The 19,486-nt window shown below is 52.3% G+C and overlaps 1 protein-coding gene across 1 annotated transcript in view; it reads right to left on the minus strand.

Annotated features, from left to right (window-relative positions):
* Positions 1 to 6,722: 6,722 nt before the first annotated feature.
* The window catches only part of RAP1A (RAP1A, member of RAS oncogene family), a 32,897-nt gene continuing 20,133 nt past the window's right edge, over positions 6,723 to 19,486 (minus strand). The window contains exons 4-9 of the mRNA XM_033080075.1: positions 18,607 to 18,675; positions 17,809 to 17,865; positions 16,796 to 16,936; positions 14,200 to 14,343; positions 9,954 to 10,069; positions 6,723 to 7,446 (exon numbers count right to left, since the gene is read on the minus strand). Of these exons, the coding sequence (XP_032935966.1) occupies positions 9,983 to 10,069; positions 14,200 to 14,343; positions 16,796 to 16,936; positions 17,809 to 17,865; positions 18,607 to 18,675 (498 nt within the window). The 3' untranslated portion in view covers positions 6,723 to 7,446; positions 9,954 to 9,982. The remainder of the gene's footprint in view (positions 7,447 to 9,953; positions 10,070 to 14,199; positions 14,344 to 16,795; positions 16,937 to 17,808; positions 17,866 to 18,606; positions 18,676 to 19,486) is intronic.

Raw genomic sequence — 19,486 nt, forward strand, 5'->3', positions numbered from 1 at the left:
CATCCATCCTCCTCCTCACCCATCCATCCTCCCCCAGCAGATGGACAAAGGTTTGGGGGAGAAGGTGCCGAAGAAGAGCCCCAGAGGCAGCCTGTGCCTGGCCCGGGGAGGGGACAGGGATGGGACAGGGACAGGGACAGGGATGGGACAGGGATGGGACAGGGACAGGGATGGGACAAGGACAGGGATGGGACAAGGACAGGGACAGGGATGGGACAGGGACAGGGGTGGGACAGGGACAGGGCCAGGGGGTCCTGGCACAGCCCAGGAGCCCCAGGAGCAGCGATGTGCTGATGGCACTGCCAGGACCTGGCCAGGTGCTCTGTGTGCCCAGGGCTGTGCTCCCAAACCTGTTCCCAGTTCAGGAAGGGTTCGTGTGCCAGCAGGGGATTATTGTTTGAAACGCACAGCTCTGTTCCTGCTGAACTTCCCGGGGCAGAGAGGCCGGTGAGGCAGAGGCGTGGAGCAGAATTCTTTTTTTGCACATTAAATATAGGCACAAGGCAGGCGCTGGCTGTGCCCATACAAGGAGAGGAGCGGGGCAGCCCCAGCTCAGCCCTCTGCAGGACCTGAGCTCGTTTTTGTTCCCTCCCGTGGCTCCAGGGCTGCTGCTCCCCCTTCCTGGCTGCTCGGAATGCCCAAAAGCTGCTTCTAAAGCGTTTTGTTTTCCTCCTCTTTATCAGCCCTTCATCCTGTTTGTCACCTCCCTGCTGCTTTCCAGAGGGTCAGCAAAGAGTTCTGCAGAGAGAGGAAGAGCTTTTCCTGCAGCAGCCTCAGTCCCCCATTCCCAGGAATCCCCCCGCCATTCCCAAGGATTTCCCCATTCCCAGTGATTTCTCCAATTCCCAGGGATCCCCCCAATTCCCAGGGATTTCCCCAATTCCCAGTGATCCCCCCATTCCCAGGGATTTCCCCAATTCCCAGGGATCCCCCCTATTCCCAGGGATTCCCCCCAATTCCCAGGGATTCCCCCCAATTCCCAGGGATCACAAGGATCCCCCCCCCCATTCCCAGGGATTCCCCCCATTCCCAGTGATTCCCCCATTCCCAGGGATCCCCATTTCCTCCAGCCCAGTCCCCCCTGCCCAGCCCCGGGTCCCTCCTGTCCCTGTCCCCAGCCCAGCCCTGTCTGGGGCTGCTCCCCCATCCCTGGGGCTGCTCCCCCATCCCTGGGGCTGCTCCCCCGTCCCTGGGGCTGCTCCCCCGATCCCTGGGGCTGCTCCCCCGATCCCTGGGGCTGCTCCCCTGTCCCTGGGGCTGCTCCCCGATCCCTGGGGCTGCTCCCCCATCCCTGGGGCTGCTCCCCCATCCCTGGGGCTGCTCCCCCATCCCTGGGGCTGCTCCTCGATCCCTGGGGCTGCTCCCCCATCCCTGGGGCTGCTCCCCCATCCCTGGGGCCTCTCCAGGATTTTTTTCTGGGGGAGCAGCTCTTTGGCCCCGAGCTGCAGCAGCTGCCCCGAGTGCCCAGCCCAGCTGCTGCCCAGGCTGGCCCTGCTCCAGGGACACTGCAGCTCCCATTGTCCTGCTCCCACAGCAAGGGCAGCTCCTGGCCCAGCTGCCTCCCACTTGTTCCCTTCCCACCCAAAAGTGCCCAGGACACCTCCCTGGGGAGGGACAGAGCTGCTGCCACCCCCTGAGCCCAGGGACAGAGCACCTGAGGACACAGGGGATGGGGGATCCTGAATTTGTTCCTTTTCCAAAGCATCAGATCCCCACCAGGGCACTTTGCATGGACAGCTGACCACATGCCCAACACGGTTTGGAATTCTCTCTGCCTGCTAAGTTATCTTCAAAGGATGTTTTGCATTAAAATAGGATTTTCCAGGGTGTTTGCAGTGACAAATCCAGTGTGGTCTAGGCTTCAAACCCTTGGAAATAGTGAGAAAATGTAGCTGGGTCTCAAAGTTCTTAAGAGAAAAAAATATTTAATAAATATTATTTATAGACATTCAAATAAGAAAGAATATCACCCAAGCCAGACATCCTCCCTAATTTAGTCTTCAGAGTAGGATCTGCTAATAGATCCGAGCTGGGTTTGTGAATTACCATTTCACTTCTCCAGGGACTTTTCCTGAAATTATAATGGCTTTTGCTCCTCTTTTTTCCTTCATGAACTGCCACGAAATTGTTCTTTATTATTGAGTATGAAACGCAGTTAATTAGTGCAGGGGCAGTGTCTGACAGCCCTGGCTGTGCTCTGCAGGGGACGGGGGCTGATCCCAAACACGGGGCAGTGAGGACAGGGACAGGCTCCCCATGAACCTCCCTGGGCAGTGGGGGCTGGAAATGTCAGCTCAGCTCAGCCAGGCCTGGCTCAGGCACATCCAGAGCCCAGCAGGGACGGGGCAGGGCTGGGTCTGCCCTGGGGACACAGAGAATCCAGCTCTGGGTTCAATGGGAGCTGCTCCAGGATCCAGCTCTGGGTTTAACAGGAGCTGCTCCAGGATCCAGCTCTGGGTTCAATGGGAGCTGCTCCAGGATCCAGCTCTGGGTTTAGCAGGAGCTGCCCCAGGATCCAGCTCTGGGTTTAACAGGAGCTGCTCCAGGATCCAGCTCTGGGTTTAACAGGAGCTGCTCCAGGATCCAGCTCTGGGTTCAATGGGAGCTGCTCCAGGATCCAGCTCTGGGTTTAACGGGAGCTGCTCCAGGATCCAGCTCTGGGTTTAACAGGAGCTGCTCCAGGATCCAGCTCTGGGTTAGATGGGAGCTGCTCCAGGATCCAGCTCTGGGTTTAACGGGAGCTGCTCCAGGATCCAGCTCTGGGTTTAACAGGAGCTGCTCCTGCCCAGCCTCCCTGGCCCTCCCTGCTGTGCCCTCTCCCTGCTCTCCTGGCCAGATGGCCTCCAGAAGGCTCCAAATGTGCCTCTAATTAAAAAGCCTTGATTTTCACAGTTTACTCTCCTGACAATGAGATGGGGCTTGTTGGGCTTCTGCAGGGCAGCACAGATGGCCAGGGCCACCAGACAGGAGTGCTGGGCACCTGGGGACCCACCTGGGGACTTGGGGACCTAGCTGGGCACCTGGGGACCTACCTGGGGACTTGGGGACCCACCTGGGCATCTACCTGGGGACTTGGGGACCTACCTGGGGACTTGGGGACCCACCTGGGGACCTATCTGGGGACTTGGGGACCCACCTGGGGACCTGGGGACCTCCCTGGGGACTTGGGGACCCACCTGGGGACCTACCTGGGGACTTGGGGACCTACCTGGGCACCTGGGGACCTACCTGAGGACCTACCTGGGGACTTGGGGACCCACCTGGGGACTTGGGGACCTGGGCACCTGGTGTGTGCCTCTCCCATGAAAAGCCAAGAGCAGCTCTGGGTTCCTGCCGAGCCCCAGCGCCCCTTGCCCGGGCCAGGCTCGGTCTGGGGGTGCTGCCCCACCCTGGGCTCCCCCTGCTCACAGCTTCCCCCCCTCCTGCCCGTTCAGCTCCAGCCCCATTCCCGGGGCTGGCTCCCGGGGCAGCCGGCCAGGCTGCAGCTGCCTGAGCTGCATTGCTCATGCTAATGGTGTGGAACGATTCCTGCACGGCTTTGTGCTGAGTTTCCTGTGCCCTGAATGGAGCTCTGCCTGCAAAAAGGAGAGACTGGGTCCTCCGGGTTTGAAATAATTCAAGAGGGGAACTCTCTGTGTGCTGCTTACCTGGTTTGAAACGAGCTTTGCACGAACACACGCCTCAGACAGACAAATAACACAGATATTCCTACGAGGAATTCTTGTTTGCTCCCGAGAGGAATGGGAGAAGCGTTCTATTTGCAGCTACAGGGTGTTGGGAAATTCTCTGGAGATAAGCTGCAGTGCCAGGAAATTGGAGCAAAAGTGCTCGTTGTGCAGAGGTTCTCTGGCAGCTGTAAATCACCCGGAGATGGGCAGGATAAACCACCCTGCCACAGCCAAACTGCGGCTCCTCCAGCACCTGCAGGCAATTCCTGCTCCTCTTCCTCTGCTCGGGAGCAGGGCTGGGTGCTTTAAACATGGTCAAACTGATTGGTTAAAACTCCTAGCAGTTATTAAATTGCAATTAGGGAAGCGAGAAACCGAGCGCGTTGTGGGAGGCAGAGGGGAGGGGAGAGACCCGGAAAATCTCCCGGAAAATCTCCGGAATCAGAGCGGTGCCAGCGCAGCCCTGCGCCTCTGCCACACTCCCACCTAGCGGCAACCGGGCAAGGGAGCGCTCCCTGCCGCTCCACCCTCCTCATCCTCATCCTTATCCCCATCCTCATCCTCACCTCATCCTCACCCCCATCCTCATCCTCACCTCATCCTCATACCCATCCTCATCCTCATCCTCATCCTCACCTCATCCTCATCCTTTTCCCCATCTCCATCATCATCCTCATCTTCATCCTCAACCTCCTCATCCCCATCCTCATCCCCATCCCCATCCTCATCCTCTCATCCTCATCCTCATCTTCACCCTCATATCCTCATATCCCCATCCTCATCCCCATCCTCACCTCATCCTCATCCCCATCCTCACCTCATCCTCATCCTCTCATCCTCATCTTCACCCTCATGTCCCCATCCCCATCTCCATCCTCATCACCTCATATCCTCATCCTCACCTCATCCTCATCTCATTCTCATCCTCATCCCCATCTCCATCCTCATTCTCATCCTCACCTAATCCTCATCCTCATCCCCATCCTCATCCTCTCATCCTCATCCTCACCTCATCCTCATCCCCATCCTCATCCTCACCTAATCCTCATCCTCATCCCCATCCTGACCTCATCCTCATCCCCATCCTCATCCTCACATCATCCTCATCCCATCCCCACCTCATCCTCATCCTCATCTTCACCCTCATATCCCCATCCTCATCCTCACCTCATCCCCATCCCCATCCCCACCCTCCCTTACCCCACTTGCACCCCTCTCTGCACCCATTTCACACAAGAGACGCTGAGATCACCCCGTTCATTGAAATTATCACTGAAATATTTTTACATTTCATGGAGAACCGCCCTGCACACACCGTGCTCCTGCTCCTCCAGACAAAGCAGCTGCAGGGGTGGCCTCAGAGGAGCAGCCCCAGTCCCTGCACCGGCCCTGGCAGCAGGCAGATGTTGTCACATCATCCAGATGTTTGCATCTTGTCTGGGCTGCATTTACAGCTGGGATCTCTGTGTTCAGCAGCTGCATCAGGAACAGAGGTTTAGGAAAACCTCTTTACAAAGCTGCTCCCCCTGGTTGCCAATGAGCTCTGCAGTGGGTGCCACACTTCATTTCCCGTGGGGAACTGCAGGACCAGGCTGAGCTCCCTGTGAACATTTCTGTTCTCCCCTCAGAAGGCAGCAGGAGCAGATCCTGGGGCTCCAGCAGATCCCTGAGCAGGGGCTGGGCTCCAGCAGATCCCTGAGCAGATCCTGGGGCTCCAGCAGATCCCTGAGCAGGGGCTGGGCTCCAGCAGATCCCTGAGCAGATCCTGGGGCTCCAGCAGATCCCTGGGCAGGGGCTGGGCTCCAGCAGATCCCTGAGCAGATCCTGGGGCTCCAGCAGATCCCTGAGCAGATCCTGGGGCTCCAGCAGATCCCTGAGCAGATCCTGGGGCTCCAGCAGATCCCTGAGCAGGGGCTGGGCTCCAGCAGATCCCTGAGCAGGGGCTGGGCTCCAGCAGATCCCTGAGCAGGGGCTGGGCTCCAGCAGATCCCTGAGCAGATCCTGGGGCTCCAGCAGATCCCTGAGCAGGGGCTGGGCTCCAGCAGATCCCTGAGCAGATCCTGGGGCTCCAGCAGATCCCTGAGCAGGGGCTGGGCTCCAGCAGATCCCTGAGCAGGGGATGGGCTCCAGCAGATCCCTGAGCAGGGGCTGGGCTCCAGCAGATCCCTGAGCAGGGGCTGGGCTCCAGCAGATCCCTGAGCAGGGGCTGGGCTCCAGCAGATCCCTGAGCAGATCCTGGGGCTCCAGCAGATCCCTGAGCAGGGGCTGGGCTCCAGCAGATCCCTGAGCAGGGGCTGGGCTCCAGCAGATCCCTGAGCAGGGGCTGGGCTCCAGCAGATCCCTGAGCAGATCCAGGGGCTCCAGCAGATCCCTGAGCAGATCCTGGGGCTCCAGCAGATCCCTGAGCAGATCCTGGGGCTCCAGCAGATCCCTGAGCAGATCCTGGGGCTCCAGCAGATCCCTGAGCAGGGGCTGGGCTCCAGCAGATCCCTGAGCAGGGGCTGGGCTCCAGCAGATCCCTGAGCAGGGGCTGGGCTCCAGCAGATCCCTGAGCAGATCCTGGGCTCCAGCAGATCCCTGAGCAGATCCTGGGGCTCCAGCAGATCCCTGAGCAGGGGCTGGGCTCCAGCAGATCCCTGAGCAGGGGCTGGGGTCCAGGCTCTGGCTGCACTCACAGAGCACCACCCACCTCAGATCCTGCCCCTTGGAACTGCATGAAACCAACTGGTGTTAAAAAAAACACAAGGAACAAACCCAAAGTGAAATAAAAACCCCTTCAGCTGATCAGGGACCACCAGCCAAATGTGGGTTTGAAAGCCAGGGTCATCCCCCAAGTCAGAATGAAACCAACCCTGTGCACCTCAGTCACTGCACAGAGGAGAAAACTGCAGCAATGCCATCCTTGAAAAGCCAGGAGAAAACACAAGAGCTGTCCTTTGGAGGGGAACATTAAACACAGGGGGAGCAGAACGGGCTGGGGGCACCTCAACAAAACCCCTGAGCCACCAGGAGGGGAGAGGGCTGGAAAGGGGAACAAAAACACAGAAACAAAAATGAAAATGTACTAAAATTTAATCATTCATAAAAGCTGTAATTTAATCTGTGACAGTAAAACACAAGAAGCAATATTAGAGTTGGTTTAGTATATTATATATTTTTGCTTTTAAAGCCATAGAAATCAGTTATCCCAGTTTTTTTCCTATAAAAGACCCATTTTTCCAAAGCATTATGCACAAACATTTTTAATTAGAATACAATGGCAGAATGAAAATAATGATATTCCATAACTTTTAAATATAAAATGAAGTCAATGACTCAAAAAAGTTATTTGTTGCAGTGAGTTCAAAGGGAAATTTTGGATAATATATATCTATAGTTATAGATATAAAATATAACAGTGGAACATTTTTAGTGCTTGATGGGGAGAAATTATGATAAAATGGTCAATATGAATTTTAATTATAGTAGCAATCTCTAACATTTGAAATGCATCCATGCTCCTTGGGATAATCATATGCTAGAGTCAATTATATTTATTTTCACATCTGTTAATTGCTATTGCAAAGGAGGAGGAATATTGGCTTAAATTTCCAAGAGATATACACAGAGCAACTGCATTTTCCAGGGACTGTGTGCAAACCATTGTAAGATCTAAATTCTTCCCGCAGTATATAAAAAACAGGAGAAGCTTCTTCCGATATGTTATCATTTCCAGAAGGTTCTGAAGTTGGGAATGCTGGCACTTTCCATTTAGGCAACAGTTCTTCATTCCTGCAATCTGGAGCAAGTGAAAGAAAACACAAGTGAAGGTGCTGGAGGGACATTTCTCACTGTGCTGCTGAGAGCAGTGAGCACAGAGCTCCTGGGGCAGAGCCCACGGCTCCTTCCAGGAACAGGAACTGAGATGGTGCAAGGTGAGACTCCCCAAATGTTGTACAGGGTGATTCCCCAAATACTGTACAGGGTGATTCCCCTAATGTTGTACAGAGTGAGTCCCCAAATACTGTACAGAGTGATTCCCCAAATGTTGTACAGAGTGAGTCCCCAAATGCTGAACAGAGTGAGTCCCCAAATGTTGTACAGAGTGATTCCCCAAATGTTGTACAGAGTGATTCCCCAAATGCTGTACAGATGCTGTACAAGGTGAGTCCCCAAATGTTGTACAGGGTGTGACTCCCCAAATGCTGTACAGAGTGACTCCCCAAATGTTGTACAGAATGAGTCCCCAAATGCTGTACAAGGTGAGACTCCCCAAATACTGTACAGGGTGATTCCCCAAATACTGTACAGAGTGAGTCCTCAAATGTTGTACAGAGAGACTCCCCAAATGCTGTACAGAGTGACTCCCCAAATGTTGTACAGAGTGATTCCCCTAATGCTGTACAAGGTGAGATTCCCCTAATACTGTACAGAGTGATTCCCCAAATGTTGAACAGAGTGACTCCCCAAATGTTGTACAAGGTGTGAGTCCTCAAATGTACAAAGTGTGACTCCCCAAATGTTGTACAGAGTGATTCCCCAAATGCTGTACAGAGTGACTCCCCAAATGTTGTACAAGGTGAAACTCCCCAAATGTTGTACAAGGTGTGACTCCCCAAATGTTGTACAGAGTGATTCCCCTAATGCTGTACAGAATGAGTCCCCAAATGTTGTACAAGGTGTGACTGCCCAAATGTTGTACAGTGAGTCCCCAAATGTTGTACAAGGTGAGACTCCCCAAATGTTGTACAAGGTGAGTCTCCAAATGTTGTACAAGGTGAGTCCCCAAATGTTGTACAGAGTGATTCCCCTAATGCTGTACAGAGTGACTCCCCAAATGTTGTACAGAGTGACTCCCCAAATGCTGTACAGAGTGACTCCCCAAATGTTGTACAGAGTGATTCCCCAAATGCTGTACAGAGTGACTCCCCAAATGTTGTACAAGGTGAGACTCCCCAAATGTTGTACAAGGTGTGACTCCCCAAATGTACAAAGTGTGACTCCCCAAATGTTGTGTTTTATCAGGGTCACAGAGCAGTGCCAGACAACTGCCACCCTCCTGCCACTGCCTGATACCAGGAGCTCCAGGGGCTCTGGGGCTCAGCCCTGCAGCAGCCCAGGGCAGGGGGATTTCACCTTCTGCATTTTGGGATGAGTCAGAGTCAGCCAGGATCCCACTGTGCCACTGGATCAGAGGGGATTTGGGGAGGTGCTGGAGGCTGGAGGGAGATGAGCTGCAGCCCTGCCAACCCACCCCAGCATTCTGTGTTCCAGGGGACTGAGCACAGAACTCCTGCAGCAGCTCCAGTGCCCCAGTGCTGCTGCACACGGATCTGGGAGGGAGGGACAGGGCAGATCTCTCCTCCTCCTGGGCTGGGGAAGCCCAGTTCCATCCTGGCTGAGCAGGAGGGAGCACTGAGCAATAGGAAAAGCCACTCCAGGCTCTCCAGTTTCCTCTCCTAGAGCCACTGGCTCCCCACAGCCCTGTTGTTTTCTGGCACTGCAGAGCTGCCCTGCTCCTCCTGAGCCACCCCTGGGCCACCTCAGGGCTGGGACAGCAGGGACTCCAGGCCTGGCACAGGCTCCTGCCCCAGGAATTCACCCCTGGGAGCCTCCTGAGGCTGCCAGCTTGTCCCTGGGGCTGCAGCTGAGCTGCTGAGCCTGTCCCACAGAGCCCAAGGCAGAGGCTCCTGGGCCCCAGGAACCCTCTGGGGGTGACACAGGCAGGAGGCAGAGCTGGGCCAACACCCAGTGCCCTTCCCTGCCCCCAGATGGGGACACTTCTGTCCCAAACCTGGAGCTGCAGAGCTGCTGCTTCCTCCCAGGAGCATGAGAGAACAGCTGTGAGCACACAGAGCTCCCTGCCAAGATACACAGGAAGATTATTTATAGCTGTGTCCAGCCTTGGCGTGGCCTTTTTGGTTGGGTTTGGTTTTGGGTTTTTTACGTTTGTTTTGGTTTAGGGGTTTTGTTTGTTTTTGTTTGTTTGTTTGTTTGGTGGGGAGATTTTTATTTCTGTGCCATTGAAACCCACGTCCCACCCAAAGCCATTTGTAATTGTCCCCAAAGCTCCCAGCACAGGGACAGCAGGGGCAGCAGTAACTCCAGTGTTTACCAGAGGATAAAAAGGAAGGAAAAGTCAGCCCTGGTGGCTCAGAGCTCGGTGTCACAGGCCAGGGGAGAACCCAGAGGAGTCAAAAGGAAATTCCTGCTCAGTCCCACTCCAGAAGAGCAGCAGAGGGGAGGGGGCTCTGCCAGGAGCTCTGCTCTGCTCACCTGGCCCAGGTAGATTCTGGCACCTCTTACCTGGCTCAGAGCTGCTGCATGATGGGAGTCTAAAGCAGCAGACATGATTTCTTTTTAGGCTTCTTCTTTTCCACTGGTGTTTTTCTATTTATCTGTCTGACCAGGTCATAAAAGATCTGCAAATGAAAAACACAAGCTGAAAAATCCAAGTGATAAAACAAGCTGTCAAAACTGAGGCAGGCTGGGGAGCTGACAACTCTTTCCTGGTGGCTGCAGTTGTGTAAGTTCAATTAAACTGCTCGAATTGATGAAATGTTTCTCAAGCAGCTGCTTATGGAAGAAGAAACCCAAAGTGTGCAGAACATAAGGGAGCTGGAAACTCAGTTTATCAGCACCAAGGCCTTCAGAAGAGCAGTGAAATGGCAACAATTTCCTTGCTGGGATTAACAAAGGGTTTTTTTAAGGCAGGCACAGTGTCCTCAAGGATCACCTTGTGAGTGGTGCCCCCGGGCTGGGGGTGTGCAGAGCCTGCCCAGAGCATCCCCTGCCCCTGCAGCCCTGGCTGTCCCTCCCAGCAGCTGCCCTGAACTCTGGCATTTCCACCAGGGAACACTGCAGGGCCCTTTCAGCTGCACAGCTTTTGTGAACTCTGCTGCTGGGAGTTGTTTTCCCAGCAAGACTCAACCCATTTATAGCAAAATGAGCTTTGCAAAAATGCTTGGAGCTGGGTCACAGCATTGAGGAGAAATATTTCAACCTTCAGAGGGCTCCACCCTTGTCCTTGTTTATTTTTTCCCCTTCCTGGAGTGGCTGACAGCTCACAAATTCTTGTTGATTCCAAAGAAATTCAGAAGACAAAGGAACAGTTTATAACACACTGTAACAACTGAAATTTAAGGTTTTCCTTTCTCATAAATTAGATTATTTAAGTGCTGGTACTGACTGTGAGTACAGGCATCTGCAACAAGGTTTCAGGAATGGCACCATCCCTAAAACCAGGCAGTGTGAGCTGGAGCACCCCAGAGGTCACCAGAAGGACACTTGATCCACCCTGGATTAAAACTTTATTATCTGAAAGGTTTGATTCACATTCAGCAAATGCATGTAGGAATTGAACTCTCTTTACCTAGATTTCAACAAACTTAGAAACTCCAAAAGTAGTGAGAAAGCAAGAATGAACCCCAAAAGAATGCAAAGAGGCAGCAGGACACACTCCCAGTGCACTGAGCAGCTTCATTCACAGCTTCTCTTTGATTTCCTCAGCTTTTGTACTTTCCACAACTAGGAAATATCAACTGGCAGGAAACCAGAAAATGAAAGATCACAGGGAAACCAGAAACTCATCTCCCACATAAGCACATTCCTGTCTCTGATGTGACCTCCCTGAGGCTGCAGACCTGGCAGGGACAGGGAGAGCAGATCCCAGGTGAGGAGTGAGGGGTTCCCACCAGGCTGTGCCCCCACTGAACCCCTCCCACGGGCTGGGGTCCCTCTGCAGCCCAGGCTGGGAATGCAGAGCCCAGGCTGTGCCCCCTCCTGGGATCTGCTGCTCCCTGAGCTGCCCCTTGCTCAGTCCAGCTCACACACACACAAATCCTGCTGCAGCAGAGTGCCTCAGCTCTGCTGGACCCTGAGCACTGCAGCCAGGCTGCTCCCAGCCCCAGCAGCTGGGAGTTCAGCTCATGGGGCTGCAGCTCCCTCCCTTCCCTGTGCACTGCAGCTCCCTCCCTTCCCTGTGCACTGCAGCTCCCTTCCCTGAGCACTGCAGCTCCCTCCCTTCCCTGTGCACTGCAGCTCCCTCCCTTCCCTGTGCACTGCAGCTCCCTCCCTTCCCTGTGCACTGCAGCTCCCTCCCTTCCCTGTGCACTGCAGCTCCCTTCCCTGTGCACTGCAGCTCCCTTCCTTCCCTGTGCACTGCAGCTCCCTTCCCTGAGCACTGCAGCTCCCTTCCCTGTGCACTGCAGCTCCCTCCCTTCCCTGTGCTCTGCAGCTCCCTCCCTTCCCTGTGCACTGCAGCTCCCTCCCTTCCCTGTGCACTGCAGCTCCCTTCCTTCCCTGTGCACTGCAGCTCCCTCCCTTCCCTGTGCACTGCAGCTCCCTTCCTTCCCTGTGCTCTGCAGCTCCCTCCCTTCCCTGTGCTCTGCAGCTCCCTTCCCTATGCACTGCAGCTCCCTTCCCTGTGCACTGCAGCTCCCTCCCTTCCCTGTGCTCTGCAGCTCCCTCCCTTCCCTGTGCACTGCAGCTCCCTCCCTTCCCTGTGCACTGCAGCTCCCTCCCTTCCCTGTGCTCTGCAGCTCCCTTCCCTGTGCACTGCAGCTCCCTTCCCTGTGCTCTGCAGCTCCCTTCCCTGTGCACTGCAGCTCCCTCCCTTCCCTGTGCACTGCAGCTCCCTCCCTTCCCTGTGCACTGCAGCTCCCTTCCCTGTGCACTGCAGCTCCCTTCCCTGTGCTCTGCAGCTCCCTTCCCTGTGCACTGCAGCTCCCTCCCTTCCCTGTGCACTGCAGCTCCCTCCCTTCCCTGAGCACTGCAGCTCCCTTCCCTGAGCACTGCAGCTCCCTTCCTTCCCTGTGCACTGCAGCTCCCTTCCCTGAGCACTGCAGCTCCCTTCCCTGTGCACTGCAGCTCCCTCCCTTCCCTGTGCACTGCAGCTCCCTCCCTTCCCTGAGCACTGCAGCTCCCTTCCCTGTGCACTGCAGCTCCCTCCCTTCCCTGTGCACTGCAGCTCCCTCCCTTCCCTGAGCACTGCAGCTCCCTTCCCTGTGCACTGCAGCTCCCTTCCTTCCCTGAGCACTGCAGCTCCCTTCCTTCCCTGTGCACAGCCCCGGGCTGCCCGTCCTGCTGCTGCCAGGATCCTGCTGCTCCTGCTGATCACACACCCCTGAACGGTCCCTGAACGGTCCCTGAACGGTCCCACTTATCTGCTGGCACCAGCCCAGCCCTGCTGCACGGGTCACCTCAGCCTTTGTGCCTGCAAACTTGGCCTCTGGCACAGGCAGATAAGTGCCAGCACAGAACAAAGCCCTGATGTGGAGCAGAGCTCCCCAGCACAGCAGAGGAGGCAGCCCAGGGCAAAGGGGCTCAGTTAAACTCGGGGATCTGCTCAGATCTGGCTTTAGACATGGTTTCAGCCAGCTGGGGGCTCACAGAGGGCTGTGGTGAGGCATCTGCAGCCAGAAATGCTTCAAAACCAGCAGCCAGCACACACAGGACAAGGGGTACAAGGGGCATCACCCATGTTTGGAATGGCAGCAGTTATCTTGGCAAAAAATTCCTCCCAGATAAAGCTGAGCCAAGCTGAGAGTCACCCAGCCAGGACCCTCTGCCACTCACAGTCCCTGAGAGAGGCCACAGGAACACCCACCTGCCTTGGCAGAGAAAAGGGAGAAAATCTCCTCCAGGCAGACAGAAAGTACCTGGACACCCTTTATACACTTTATATCCTAAATACCTAAACACACACAAAGTACCATAATGCCCTTTATACACTTTATATCCTAAATACACAGACAGTATCTAAATACCCTTTATATCCTTTATATCCTAAACACCTAAACACACAGAAAGTACCAAAATGCCCTTTATACACTTTATATCCTAAATACACAGAAAGTACCTGAATACCCTTTATACACTTTAGATCCTAAATACCTAAACATACAGAAAGTACCTGAATACCCTTTATACACTTTATATCCTAAATACACAGAGAGTATCTAAATACCCTTTATACACTTTATACCCTAAATACACAGAGAGTATCTAAATACCCTTTATACACTTTATATCCTAAAAACACAGAGAGTATCTAAATATCCTTTATACACTTTATACCCTAAAAACAGACAGTATCTAAATACCCCTTTTATAGCCTTTATATCCTAAATACCTAAACACACAGAAAGTACCTCAATACCCTTTATACACTTTATACCCTAAATACACAGAGAGTATCTAAATACCCTTTATACACTTTATATCCTAAAAACACAGAGAGTATCTAAATATCCTTTATACACTTTATACCCTAAAAACACAGACAGTATCTAAATACCCCTTTTATAGCCTTTATATCCTAAATACCTAAACACACAGAAAGTACCTCAATACCCTTTATACACTTTATACCCTAAAACCAGAAACAGTATCTAAATACCCTTTATACCCTAAATACCTAAACACACAGAAAGTACCTCAATACCCTTTCCTAGGCTGAGACCCCAGGGTGATGCTGAGTGTCCCCAGGCCACACACACACTCTGTTTGATGTCAGTTCATGCTGGGCAGGCACACAGCAGGTGGCACTCACCTCATTTACGTTGATTTTGGACTTTGCAGACGATTCTAGAAAGGCACAGTTACACCACTGTCGTGCTAAGTTCTGCCCCTGCTCTTTGCCCACCACTCGTTCTTCCTCCAGGTCACATTTATTGCCAACCAGAATCATGGGAACCTGCAGAGGAGCAGCCAGGGGACATCCATCAGCAGGTTCATGTGCAGAGAGCTCTGTGCTGCTGTGGCTCTCAAATGAGGAGGGGGAAATGCACTGTGGAAATGCAGCACATGGAAAATGCACTGTGGAAATGCAGTGTGGAAAATGCAGTGTGGGAAATGCAGTGTGGGAAATGCAGCACATGGAAAATGCAGTACATGGAAAATGCAGTGTGGAAACGCAGCACATGGAAAATGCAGTACATGGAAAATGCAGTACATGGAAAATGCAGTGTGGAAAATGCAATACATGGAAAATGCAGTGTGGAAAATGCAGCAAGGAAAATGCAGCAAGGAAAATGCAGTGTGGAAATGCAGTAGATGGAAAATGCAGTGTGGAAAATGCAGCAAGGAAAATGCAGCAAGGAAAATGCAATACATGGAAAATGCAGTGTGGGAAATGCAGTGTGGAAAATGCAGCGTGGAAAATGCAATACACAGAAAATGCAGTGTGGAAAATGCAGCACATGGAAAATGCACTGTGGAAAATGCAGTGTGGAAAATGCAATACACGGAAAATGCAGTGTGGAAAATGCAATACATGGAAAATGCAGTACGTGGAAAATGTAGTACATGGAAAATGCAGCACATGGAAAATGCAGCACATGGAAAATGCAGTACCAGTACACCCAGGAGTGGCCCCAGGGCTGCCCCAGGTGAGGCTGGGCACACCTGGCCCTGGGTCCTGTCACCCCCAGAGCAGCACAGTGCCACAGCCCAGCACCATTTCCTGTTTCCCTCACACTGAAAAGCAGAAAAAGTTCCTACAGAGCTGCTGATAAGGGTGTGCACCCGCTGCATTTCCTCAAACATTTCATTCTTTCAGCAGAAATCGAGTCCTTTCCAGCTGGAAAAGAAATCACTGCCTGCTTCACTTGGGAATTCACAACATGCTGTGTGGTTTTAATCCACTTCAGTGGGAGTATTTGTGGTCTCTTCCTGACACAACTACACTCAAGATTAATTTTTGTCTGTAAAACTTTCAGTCATAACCCTTAGAAAATTATCATATTTTTATTTTTGAGACATAAATTTTCCTTATTATATCAGGAACCTGATGTCACAGTACAGATGAAGCAAATGCAAAAAAAGCTCATTTGAAATCAGATCTACAGGACATTTACAGCTCTACCAGCTTAGACAGAGTTGTGTATATCCTGTTCTTCAGAGTTTTCTAGACATGTTTCTCATAGTGAAACATGAAAATGTGTTTTGAACATGTTCAGCAGAAAACTGAAGTGCATGAAGATGTGAAACAATGGGGCAAAAAGGGATGCTGAGATGAGTAAGCAGTACACGTTTGAAAGACATGAAACTGAGTAAGGTTATTTCAAGTGGAGTTTGGTGAGCAACTAGCTCTGATAATTTAGGTGTAGAAGATTGGAATTTAAACTCCTCCAGACAGACAGAATGCAATGATTTATGTACTGGGATTTTAGACATATTGAGATGTGAAGACAGAAAGGAGAAATTTCCTAACAGCAAAACGTGGCTCAGACCTTCAAAAGGTTCCCAAGCTTGGATTCAACAAGAACCACACAAAGCAAATAAATAAATAAATGCATGTTAAAATGCAGCCCCATCCTGGAGTCCCCAGGAAAGCAGCAGAGTGTGCTGAGGGATGAACCTGCCCAGCTTAGGGCACAAATGCTCCCAGCACAGATCTGCCAGCAGGGATTTACCCCACTAATCCCTGCCTCAAGGAAAAGCACTTTTGCATAACTCAGCCTGTTAAAGCAAGGAGGGGCCCAGGGCCACTGCAGCCTGTCCCATCTTCTGTCAAACACCAAACTCCCCACAGCTCCTCTCTCCTCATTTCAAAAAGGGTTTTAAACAACCAAAACAACAACCCAAGACTCCATCAGGTCCTTCATGGTTTCATTCATTAACTGTGTGACCTCCTTGGTGACAGATTTTGCTGAGGGACCAAGAGCTGCTCCAGGGCTGCAGAGAATTCCAGGCTGAGCCCTGGGAAAAGCTCTGAAGTTCCACTTCCCCCTCACATCTGGAATAACCCCTGTCAGTCTGCAGGGCAGGACACCTGCAGAGCCACCAAGAACATCCTTACTGCTGCTCCTGCTTAACTTGGAGGGAAATGGAGCACAGCTAAAGCACAGAGAAAGTGCAAATCCTGGGAAGGAGTTTAAAGGAGAAAAAGTTAAGTAATGTTGTTTTCAATCAACTCCCACCATATTAAAAGACTGTGGCTTCCAGGTCATGGGGAAATCTGGTTCTGTGATGCCCACAGCAGGTGCTGTGCCTCAAACAGCAACACTGAAAACTGCAAGGCTCTGAAACTTGCTCAACACTACCCAAGGATATTCCCTGAAAGAAGCTTTGCCTGTAAACACACAGGCATGTGAGAGCAAACTCCTTCACCATCTGCAGAAATAACAGCAAGCATGTTCACTCACATCTTCAGTGTCCTTCACCCGTAGAATCTGTTCCCGCAGGTCCTGGAGGTCGTTGAACGTGGACTGTGCAGTTATAGAATATACTAGTGCAAACCCCTGCCCATTCTTCATGTACAGATCCCTCATGGCTGTGAACTGCTCCTGCAAGCCAACAGTTTGGAAAGGAATTAGCTGGTGAATGCAGCTAATGAACAGCTCCAAAGGAATACTCTTACTGTACTGGAGACAAGAACACAGTGCCCACAGCATGGATTTCCATATTCACCCCTCCCACAAACCCACTGAAGCATGGAAATTGAATAATAGCATTAACACTCTCTTTCCTTTTGTTGGTTTTTTTCCCCCTTATAAAGGGCTTCTTGGAAAAAAGGGGAAAAGATGAAGAGCAGCAATAAAACCATCTCTGCAGACACTGAAATGCCAGGGCAGGCTGGGCAAGGCCAGCTCAGAGCTGTCCCAGCAGGGACAGGACTTTCACCAGACCCACACAGCAGCAATTTCTGCTCCTGCTGGGGAGAACTCCCAAATAAAAACAATTTCCAGGGAGCAGCAGCTGCCTGGGCTGCCCTGCCAGCCCCAGAGGGTTGTGCTGGGGGACAGGGCAGTGCCAGCTGCAGGTGACACTGGCACAGCCTGAGGGACAGGCAGAGCCTCCCCTGGCAGGGGCAGTGCCAGGGAGGTGCCAGGGCTGCAGGGAGGTTTGTTTGCTGATGGGAGCTGTGGGAGCAGCCCCTGTGCCTGGCATGGCTGCAGCCTGTGTCCTTGCACAGTTCCTGTTTAAAATGCTCCCAGAGCAGAATGCTGATGTGGGGGTGGCACAGGAGGCACCAACCTCTGTGCCCCAGCACTGGGACAGAGCTCACCAGGCCACTGGCACTCACCACAAGGGTTTGGGCTATTGAACAAATCCCTCCATTGGAACCACTGCAGCTGCTTTGTTGCTTTTGCCTGGGCAGGATTAGCACTCCCAACAAAGGAACTGCACAGCAATGAGATAAAGAAATGCCACTTACTGTCCCTGCTGTGTCGAGGATCTCCAGCATACACTGCTGACAGTCCACTTCCACTTGCTGGGGAAAAAGGGAACAAAGAGCTCAGACTCAATTCATGTCTGCAGGGGGACAGGAGAGCCCCAGCTCAGCCTGTGCTCCTGCCACCCAGGGCTGTGAGCAGAGCAGGCACTGCCCAGGGCTGGGAGCACTGCTGCTGCAGGATTAATCGTGGCCCAAGCCAGGCATTTGGGTCAGCTCACGTGCTCCAGGACTCCCTTCATTAGCAAGGCTTAAATGAGCAGCTCACTGTAAACATCTCAACTTAAGTGAGATTGGAAATATCTCAATTTAATCCACTCTTACAAATCAAAGCACCTTAAAATTTTAATTTTTTCTTTGGTGCTGGGGGAGAAGGGAAAAAGGAAGAGAAGAAAATGCAAAACATTTCAGGATCTTCACAGTGAGACTTTGCAAATCTTCCACTCACTGAGAAATGCCTTGGATCTAACGAGGGTAATTCCAGGAAAGTCAAATAAATTTAACAGCAGAACTCATGCCACAATTTAATTTAATTATCACAGGCACAAATGTCACAAGTTTTTAGCGTGTGTTTTGGTGTCTTTAATGCTGGTGACATTTCTGCTAATCTGTGAAACAATGGGTCACTTGACATGCAGCCAGGGATAAAGCAGCTCTGTGCCTGGGATTATGTAACAGCCCAGGATCCTGCAGGGACTCTGCTCCATCCAGCCCTGCACCCAAACAGCCAGAACTGCACATTCCCTGGGACACCTCGAGACAAAAACAATGCTGTTTTACCTTTCTGTATGAATCTTCTATTGTTGGGTCATATTTTTCAACAAAAATTCCCTGAACGAACTGTACAGTCTGGGGAGGAAGGAAAGGAGAAAAAACCTCAGTGAGCTGAACACAACCAGAAACATTCCCCAAGAAACACTTCAGGAAAAGGCAACAACAGTAAAATTGCTCTGCTGTTAACAGTCAATAGTGAGGACCAGAGAAAAAGACATAACATTTCAATTTTGAAAATAAATTTTGGGTTTTTTTCTGTTAAAATCACCTTATTGAAGCATGTTTTCAAAACTCTTTTTGCACATCAACTGTTTGCTTGCTTGTCTCAGAAAAGATACCCTCAAAAATGCCTTTACTTCACTGCCTGTGACTTTAGAAGGATAAAAATCCCCAAATATGGAAGCCTTGAGATTTGAGCAGCAGCACTGGCAACCTGTGCACCGTGGAAAATGCAAATTTCAGAGCAAAGCAGCCCAGAGCTGCAGAGCCTGGGCACTGCAGGGCAGGAGGGAGCCTGGAGAGCCTGCAGCTCTCAGCAGCCCCTGAGCACAGAGCTCTGGAGAGGAGCCCTGGCCCTGCACAGGGACAGGGACAGGATGGGGACAGGGATGGGACAGGAACAGGGACAGGGATGGGACAGGGACAGGATGGGGACAGGGATGGGACAGGGACAGGGATGGGACAGGGACAGGGATGGGACAGGGACAGGGACAGGATGGGGACAGGGATGGGACAGGGACAGGGACAGGGACAGGGACAGGGATGGGACAGGGATGGGACAGGGACAGGGGACAGGGACAGGATGGGGACAGGGACAGGGGACAGGGATGGGACAGGGACAGGGACAGGGACAGGGACACAGGGAGGCTCCCTCACACACCCACAG

Source organism: Catharus ustulatus, chromosome 25 (genome assembly GCF_009819885.2).
Source record: "Catharus ustulatus isolate bCatUst1 chromosome 25, bCatUst1.pri.v2, whole genome shotgun sequence".
NCBI lineage: Eukaryota > Metazoa > Chordata > Aves > Passeriformes > Turdidae > Catharus > Catharus ustulatus.